The sequence below is a fragment of the Colias croceus genome, chromosome 6 (genome assembly GCF_905220415.1).
Source record: "Colias croceus chromosome 6, ilColCroc2.1".
Taxonomy (NCBI): domain Eukaryota; kingdom Metazoa; phylum Arthropoda; class Insecta; order Lepidoptera; family Pieridae; genus Colias; species Colias croceus.
This window is the reverse complement of record NC_059542.1, coordinates 11,898,233-11,908,126: the sequence shown is the minus strand read 5'-3', so window position 1 is coordinate 11,908,126 and position 9,894 is coordinate 11,898,233. Positions and strand designations below refer to the sequence as shown.

General features: G+C 35.3%; 1 protein-coding gene and 1 pseudogene across 1 annotated transcript; both read right to left on the bottom strand.

Moving 5' to 3' along the window:
• Window positions 1-1,938: 1,938 nt before the first annotated feature.
• On the bottom strand, window positions 1,939-3,997 carry LOC123692388 (annotated as a pseudogene).
• A 4,135-nt stretch (window positions 3,998-8,132) lies between these two features.
• LOC123692387 (cytochrome P450 6k1-like) lies at window positions 8,133-9,693 on the bottom strand. The gene has a single exon (XM_045637127.1). The coding sequence runs from the start codon at window positions 9,688-9,690 to the stop codon at window positions 8,188-8,190; it is 1,503 nt and encodes a 500-aa protein (XP_045493083.1). The 5' UTR covers window positions 9,691-9,693; the 3' UTR covers window positions 8,133-8,187.
• Between the last annotated feature and the right edge of the window lie 201 nt (window positions 9,694-9,894).

The following is a 9,894-nucleotide window of genomic DNA, read 5'->3' as shown; positions in this document are numbered from 1 at the left end:
AAATACTAGTCCACGTTCATAAAATCATTCATTCATCACGTAATGTTAAGTAAAATAACTATATTTTGCAAATAACTCATCTGTCACCTAGTGAAAATCCAATTGAAATCACTACAGTCGTTCCAAATACCTAACCTGGATTATGAAAAAATATGACCGATATTATAGTGAATATAGTCTCTATTTAATCTATCCTCGTTCCTCCTCCTCAGTCAGTTCCTCGCGGTTTCACCCGCATTGCTCCGCTCCTGTTGGTCTTAGCGTGATGATATATAGCCTATAGGCTATAGCCTTCCTCGATAAATGTCCTATCTAACACCGAAGGAATTTTTCAAATTCGACTAGTAGTTCCTGAGATTAGCGTGTTCAAACAAACAAACTCTTCAGCTTTATAATCTAATATATAAAAATCAATGCCACTTTTCGTTGTAATTCCATAACTCGAGAACGGCTGAACCGATTTCGATAATTCTTTTTTTATTATATTCCTTGAAGTACGAGGATGGTTCTTATGTAGAGAAAACGTTAATATGTACCACGGGCGAAGCCGGGGCGGACCGCTAGTATTAGTATAGATTATTAAAATGAATATGCAAACATACCTACATGGTAACTAGAGAAGATAGGTATCGTTATCATATATTTATTTTGTACATACATATTAGTTAAGCCATGCATATAATATATCAAAACAATATGAGTAATTAAGTATATAGATAATAATCCATACTTAATATTATAAATGCGAAAGTAACTCTGTCTGTCTGTCTGTTACTCAATCACGCCTAAACTACTGAACCAATTTTTATGAAATTTGGTATGAAGATTTTTTAATACCCGAGAAAGGACATAGGCTACTTTTTATCCCGAGAAAATTATGCAATCCCGGAAATCCCACGGGAACGGGAACTATACGGGTTTTTCTTTGACTGCGCGGGCGAAGCCGCGGGCGGAAACCTAGTCCTCAATAAATGACTAGCATTTTCGAAATTGTTTTAATCGATACTAATATTATAAAGCTGAAGAGTTTGTTTGTTTGTTTGAACGCACTAATAGCGGGAACTACTGGTCCTATTTGAAAAATTCTTTCGGTGTTAGATAGCCCATTTATCGAGGAAGGTTATAGGCTATATTTCATCACGCTACGGGCAGCAGGAGTGGAGCCACGGGGGTGAAACCACGCGGAGCAGCTAGTTATTGATACAAAACGATCCTTGAGATAGTGCGTGGATTAGTTGTTAATACAAAAAAAAAACGACGTGTGGCGCTCGGGGACTGCCGCGGTAAAGCTATTGCATGCTATGCCTTCAAGCCACACCTCCGCCCGTCGGAGTGGGGTGCGTGAGGTTTTTTTTGTTACGGAATTTCTCGATTCGGTCCCCGCGCTCAAGGCCCGCGATAGAAGCTATGCAATAGCTTAAAAAAATAGTTTCCAGCGATGCTATTTTCAAGAATAATGTTCATCACAATATTTCAGACACTACAATCCTATCATACAATACTGAAAGAAAGACAAACAAACGAACATATCTTGAAATTATAATGTTAGTAAAGGCCCAAAAAAATCTTAAAAATTCTGATAAGTAAATAAAAATTGATTCCCCACTTTATTTCCATATTTTTTTAGAAGGAGAATGACTTTTAAGCTTTTTGTCCACGAGAGGTAAACAAGGAAATATTTTTTATCGTTATTAGTAACTAGTCTAAAAATATACTTATACCTACGTGAGTATTTATCGATAAGTGTTTATCAATTAATCTTGATTGCTCTAATACAATTAAACCTATCAATCATAAGTCTGTAATATAGATAAAAACAAATTCCTAATTTACCTACCATAACCACATAATATACAAATGATTGGTCGTAAAAATAAAAAAGCAAATTAATTATATCAAATTTTATTAAATACTTACTTAAATTATATTTCTTATTGATCCAATAAATTAACTATTTTGGATTCCTCGGTATGAATTCAACATTTATATTGCTAAGTCTAACTTGAGCTGGATGAGGTGCGTATGTGGCTCCCCCCTCTCCTGTAACGGTCGTGACTGTAAAATCTCTAAGCAAATGTACCAAACCAGCTTTAGCTTGTAATAATGCGTATCTGTTGCCTATACATACTCTATTTCCCTTTCCAAAGGGCATATATGTAACATCTATTATTTTATGCTTATTCTCCGGAGAGAATCGTTCTGGCATAAATTTCTCAGGTTCGGGATAATATTTTTCATCGTGATGTACTGCAAATATTGGCGTCATTATTCTGGTGCCTTTATCAACTTTAATATTACCCACTGGTAGAAGAGTATCTTTTACACATCTTCTTGTTATAAAACCGACGGGTGGATGCAGTCGCAAAGCTTCACTTACAACCATATCAAGGTGGGTCATATCCATGACGGCGTCGTAATCCATTTTATTATTATGTTTTTTAAAAGATTCGTCGATTTCATTGTGGACTCTTTCTAAGTGTTCCGGGTTTCTGCCTAGTTCTAATAATCTATACATATAATAAATCTGTAGAAGGGTCAATTCTGTACATTGAAAATATTGAAAAAATAACTAGCAGGGGGTGTTACTGGATCGATACCAAACCCAAATATGTGATTAAAAAAATTTTTGTCTGTCTGTCTGTCTGTCTGTCTGTCTGTCTGTCTGTCTGTCTGTATGTGAAGACATCACGTGAAAACTACCGGTTCGATTTCGATGAAACTTGGTATAATTATACCTTATTATCCTGGGCGTAAAATAGGATACTTTTTATCCTGGAAAAATACGTAGAAAAAAAATTAATTTCAATTTTTCAGTTATCCTTAGACGTTGTTCTGTAGTAGGTACCGCGAACACACGTTGCGTATTATTATAGACCTAGCCGTATTTGGGTCCAATAGATATTTATAAGATGTCATTGTCCGAGTTACTCAAAATGGAGAAATAAACCATCCACGCAAAGACCGACATCCGCGCGGACGGAGTCGCGGGCGGAAGCTAGTGTTGAATATAACGCTTGGGCAGTAGGCTCCACACCTGCGATAAAGAAGAAGAAGGCTTGCGCCGCCAATAACTCATCAGTTGGTTTTAATTCTAGACCAGTTTCTTTATCTACAATGTTACCAGCACTCTGTAAGGTTACGCATATATCAGCGAAGTCATGTCTTTTGATTTTCTCCTGCTCTCGATTGCGTATTATATTCTTAACGGCAGCTATGAAGAATTCCTCGTGAGTTTTAAATAATTTCAAACCTAAGAGAGTAAACAATCTGTTGCTCAAGTTACCAGTAGCAACCTTTAAACTATTCGTCAAAGTTGCTTTTGTCGTATTGCGTGCCATATTAAGGAATGGGGAATCAAAAATAGATCCCGTGCTCACACCGAACACAGCTGCTCCTATAGCTGCGCTGCAGAATGTAGATAAAGTGTCAAATGCATTACCTTTCAATAACTCTCTGTTAACTTTCATGTATTCCACGAAGTCTATGGCGCTTTTATCTATGATGTAGTACATGGACTTTAGTTTAGAAGATGTGAACAGCGGTGACATGCTTTGACGCATTAACTTCCAGCGATTTCCATTCATGAAGAGAATATTGTCGGCGAGTTGATCACCTTCGTTTATGTCCAGTCCTCGGTGATTGAAGGAAGAGAAGTCGGTCGCTAACACATATTGAATGTTAGTGGGATCTATTACACATAGTGTTGGAGTTAGCAGTGCACCGATACCTACTGCTGGTTCATGGCGATGTTCTTTATAAACTTCGTACAGATTTTGAAAAACTGGCTTCTTTTTAGATGCAATTCCGAGAATACACCCAAAACCTTGTGCTTCGAGTGAAATGCTACATTTCTCTTCTTCCAATAATGTTCGTTATATTTTCCGGTGATATAAGCGAAACATAGTATTATTACAGCGCAAACTAAAACCGCGAACACGATCATGGTTGTTGAGTTTCTGGCTATGAATGGAAATACACAAATTTATATGTAGTGTGATGATTTCATACCGAATTTTAATCTTATCACCACGTCATCTTATTTGATTGAAGTTCAATGCCATCCAATTATTAGGTTTTTTTAAGAGAATTACTAGAGTTAACAGATAAACTGAAAAGAATTAAAAAAATATTGTTCCTTCGTATTTTATATAAATCATATAAATGAACTTAAGTTTAAATTTTGTATTAGTTTGTTATAGTTGCTAATCCGCACTATAATGTGCATTCTGTGCAAAATTTCATCTCTATCTGATCAGATCATTTTGTGTTCCACAAACAATCAATTAATTCACAATATTCATCAATTCTTTTGTTATATCGCTAATAATAACTTGTTGTTTATAACTTTACCTACCTACTTATTACTTACTAGAGTGGCGCAGGGACCCAAAGAAGGTATTGGCCTCAGACATTAAGAAACGAAACTACACTACAATACAATTTTCATCTTGAGTTATATTTTATATCAACAAGCAAGTTAATTAATTTCAAATTTATTAACTTGTTACTAATCCGCCCACAGTAACATCTACACCTATATTTAATTTAAATTTTCTTTAATATCTCATCTAAGTATCATCTAAGTATCCTTTGTAAACGCTGTACTGTTATTAAATAGGTATAACATTATGACGTCACAACTACGGTGACCAGTCATGGCGCGTTTAATAGTCACGTGATTTTTATTTAAATTTCATAAACTTTTAATTGTTTATAATTAAATGAAATAAAAAATTGTTTTTGAAGTTTTATGCATTAAACATCAATATTATTAATAATAACGTTTTAAAATACATAAAAAATACATGAAAATTTTCACTTCGCGCGACTAAGAGCCAACTTTTCAATCCTTGGTTAAAATTTATCCGTATAAAGTATTACACGAACATTTTAAAATGTCACCTGTAAACTGTCAAATGCGGACAATAAGAATACATTTTTGAAATGGCAGTTTAATACCTTATTCGTTGAATAAGTTTTAACCAAGGAATGAAAAATCAGCCCTAAGTAACATAAAGGGCCTACTACGTTTGCTCTATTCAACCATAGTGAAGATATAATTCACTTTTTCACACAGATTGCTATTCCATAGTCATGCTGACACCATAAAAGAATTTGTTTACATGCCTATACACATTCGTTGGGACGGTTCAACATATTATGATATTATCTATAAGTACTATATATATTAACTTGTTTGCTTGTTATCAATCATAATATTATCTTAATCACGATGACTTTCATATTTTATTAATAAACAAACGACAATTGATAATAATGAATTGATAAAATATTTACATGATGTTAAAAGAGCAACTATGGAGTTTCTTGCCGATTCTTCTCCATAGATACTGCTTTCCGAATCGGTGGTAAATGTTAAAAATACTTACCTATGTAATGACGATTCGAAAGTGCTACTAAATAGTAGTCTAATTGAATAAATGAATGTAAAAAAAAAAATGGCTCCTTAAATACATTAGAATTGTTTTATATTAGGTCCTTACATTATGAAATTTGCGTTTTGTATGGGAGGAGTATAAAGTCGATTTTTTTGTATAATGTATTTAATTAACACGTTCACTGCGGCACAGAAATATCTGTACTTTCCATTACTGCGTTACGGGTCGTTTTAAACCTTGTCCTATACCAGAGATTGTGGCGGCACGAGGCATATTAAACCCCACCGCCCGTAGGAGACCAAAATCGTTTTTTTGGCGCCAAATAAAACAAAGTGTGCGGCTTTTGTCGTGATTATTATTAACAATGAGTTCATTAACCTAAATCTACCGTCGCCCGTGGTTAGATTAGTTAGTTTAGATTCTAGGGGTAAAATAAAATGTGGGGTCTGATGTACCCCATACCGCACTGAACAATAGCAGATTTTCATATAATTTAGTGATGGGAAAAGAAATATCGATTTTATTTAATTGTATTTATTTATCAAACTTATGGATGTTTTTCATTAAAACAGGCCAAACAATAGGTAATATTGTTTGCAACCAGTGCATTCTGTGAGAATTTTCTTTACTTTTTTGTCAGCCTCACGACTTGTTAAGAAGGTGCGGAGTTTTTAGTAACATCCTACACGTCTCCTCTTCTTTGATCCCTTTAAGAGATGATGTGCCTTGTTTGTTGGCTTGTTGACTTGGGCAAGAGTTAAATTTTGATCAGCCATACACCGATTGCCGGGTGTTTTGGATTTGCCGCTAGTTGATTCAATGAACAAACACACTAATAGTAATCATGATTATCAACCTATTTGAAGAAAGTTACTCAACATGTCACATTCACGTTTCTATTAACGATATTTATTATAACGAGTAGTTAGGATGTTTGTAAATTACCTGTATCTACATTCAAGTCATTCTTTGTAAAAGCTTCAATAAGTTGTTCCACAAATAGTCTCGAATGCGTTGCACAACACTAACCGCGTGAGCTAGCTTAGGGTGCGGTACGAGGTGCGCGGTGGTACGAGGTGTTCGCAACCTCGTTCCGCACTGTGTTAGAATTTTTATTTGTTCAGTGCGGCACGAGGTCTAAGAAACCCGGTATTAAGGTCGGTATACCATTGAACTAGGAATCAATAGCACATCTCAGATATATAGATATCACTTTCCTACACTGAACCAGATGGAAGTTATGCCTCCCGCACGACAGAGAAGTTTACGTTTTTTCCTACCGCTATAACGACGAGACACGGACAGGGTGTTTCAAGCCCTGTTTCGCAGCTAACGTGTTAATCAAAGTATGTACCATTGTTACCGATGCATTTTTGTCATCTTAAGGGTAGATCGTTGATCCCTTTAAAAAAACGGAGGGACGAGATTCAAAAAATTCTTTGAAGGCGAATCAGAGTTGAATTTTTTTTTGTAGGAAGTTATCCAGATTCCGAAAAAAATGGTAATCTGATGGAGCAAGGTCCGGGGAGTACGGTCGCACACATTCCAATAGCAGCTCTTCCAGTTTTTTGTGGTCTAGCGTTGTCCCGAAGCAGCAGTGGCCTAGAGCGATTGACCAGCCTTGGTTGCTTACCGTTACCAGCTAGTTCTTCCATCATGGTTTGAGGGATATATACCTAGTCCTTAATATATGTTGCAATTTTTGTGTCAAAATCAAAATTTTATTTCAATTATGAGCTAAATTCAAAATGCTGTCGATTTTTTCATACATTTTGCTCTCGACGTTCGTCAGACGGCAGACCGCGCTCAGAAGCGCTCTTGGAAGGATGGGTGTATCGCTCCTCGTGCCAAAAATAAATACGAAATAAAAAAGATTAATGTGCATGCACTGTCGTTTTCGTGATTTGAAATATTTGATACTTATACGAGTAAACATAAGTTTCATATTAACTATAATTATTTGTAATTTAGTCGTTATTTGTAATTTTGCGTGTCTTTTTCAGAGGTTTCTAAAAAGTATTTTCTAAATATCGTATTGAACAGAATTCAACATAATATTTACATTTTGTGATATGGAAAAACATAGTAAAATTAACAAAAAAATTGCACCCCTTTCATAAATCCGCGGTGCCCAAAATAAGTTACTTAGATTTGATGTGATATTTTTTAGTTTGTTCTTTTGTGGTGTAGAAATATTTTTTGTGATTCATCACTACATAATTATGTACATTAAAACAAAGTCGCTTTCTCTGTCCCTATGTCCCTTTGTATGTTTAAATCTTTAAAACTACGCAACGGATTTTGATGCGGTTTTTTTATAGATAGAGTGATTCAAGCGGAAGGTTTTAGTATATAATTTATTAGGTTGGTTGGACAAAGCGGGCGAAGCCGCGGGCGGTAAGCTAGTATTATATTATAGGTCATCTAGGATCAAAGCGGTCACAAGCATGATATCAACTGTTTGTTTTTTTTCTGCCAGTGGTTATCATAGAAATGTTTTTATATTCCAATAAGAAGTAGCATTGTTTGGCATATAAATAGATTTGAACTTTGATATTCATACCTAAAATAACATATTTTTAACGGGTTTAAGGTAACCGGTTTTTCGTGCTCTCGGTTGTTTGATGACGATCAAAACACCACAGTTGTGGGAATGAACTTGATAAATAAATTACGATTTATTGAAAAAAAAAAATGAAATATGATGATGGGTATAGGTAACAAAGAGTAAAATAATTCTTATTAATTTTAATTATTATTAAATAACATTAATACTGAGATTTTAGAATTATGTAGGAATTCGCCTCGGTATATATTCAACGTCTATATTCTCAAGTCTTACTTGTATTGGATGAGGAACGTATTTGGGTCCTTCACCCGAAATAACGGTCCTTATTGTGAAATTGCGTAGTAAATGAACCAAACCAGCTTTAGTTTGTAACGTAGCGTATCTAGTACCCACACATACTCTATTTCCTTTCCCAAATGGCATAAAAGTAGCATCAATAATGTTGTGCTTATTTTCTGGAGCAAATCTTTCTGGTATAAACTTCTCGGGATCTGGGAAATATTCTTCATCATGTTGTACTTCAAATACTGGCATCATTATCCTTGTTCCTTTGTCAACTTTAATATTACCCACTGGAAGAACAGTGTCCTTTACACATTTTCTATTTAAAAACCCAATTGGTGGATGCAATCGCATAGCTTCATTTACAACCATATCAAGTAACTTCATACCCATGACAATGTCATAGTCCATTTTGTTGTTGTGTTTTTTAAAAGCTTCATCAATTTCATCGTGGACTCGTTCTAAGTATTCCGGATGTTTTCCCAATTCTATTAATGTGACAAATAACACTTGAGCTGTAGGCTCCACACCAGCAATAAAGAAGAAGAAGGCTTGCGCTGCCAATAACTCATCTGTTGGTTTTAATTCTAAGCCAGTATCTTTATCTACAATGTTTCCAGCATTCTGTAAAGCTACGCATATATCAGCGAAGTCGTGTCGTTTAGTTTTCTCATTTTCTCGTAATCGTATGATCTGCTTAATGGCACCTATGAAGAAGTCTTCGTATTCTGTAAATAATTTTAATCCTAAGATGCTGAATAATTGGTTGCTCATGTTGGCAATACTGAGCTTGAAATTACCCATCAAAGTTGGTTTTGTCGATTTGCGTGCCATATCAAGGAAAGGCGAATCGAAAATGGATCCTGTGCTCACTCCGAACACAGCACCTCCTATAGCTGCACTGCAGAATGAACATAAAGTGTCAAATGCATTACCTTTCATTAGGTCTCTGTTAGCTTTCAAATGGTCCACGAAATCTGTGGCACTTTTATCAATGATATAGTACATGGATTTTAACTTTGTGGATGTGAACAGGGGTGACATGCTTTGACGCATCAGTTTCCAACGATTTCCATTCATGAAGAGAATATTGTCGGCGAGCTGATCGCCTGCGTTTATATCCAGTCCTCGGTGACTGAAGGAGTTGAAGTCAGTTGCTACTACATGTTGAATATTAGTAGGGTCTATCACATATAAAGTCGGTGTTAACAGTGATCCGATACCAACGGCTGGTTCATTGCGAAACTTTTTGTAAACTTTTCTTAAATTTTGAAAGACTGGCTTCCTTTTAACTGCAAAGTCCCAGAACACTCCCATCACTTTGTGTTCTGAATAGAAGGGCACATTTCTTTTCTTCCAATAGTGTTCATTATATTTTCCGTTTAAATAAGCTAAACATAATATTATAACAGCGCAACATAAAAGTGCGAACACGAACATGGTAGACGAGGATCTGACTATGAATACATAACACAAAACGTATTTATTACATGATGTGAGTCTCAAGCTTAATGTTATCATCATAATACAACTATAATAATAATTTCTCGTCGTCATGACTTATCAAATCCGGTGGGGGGTTAATATAATTTGTTTATATTTTTTGACCTCAGCTGTCCAATAGATGGCTAATTTTAAATCGAA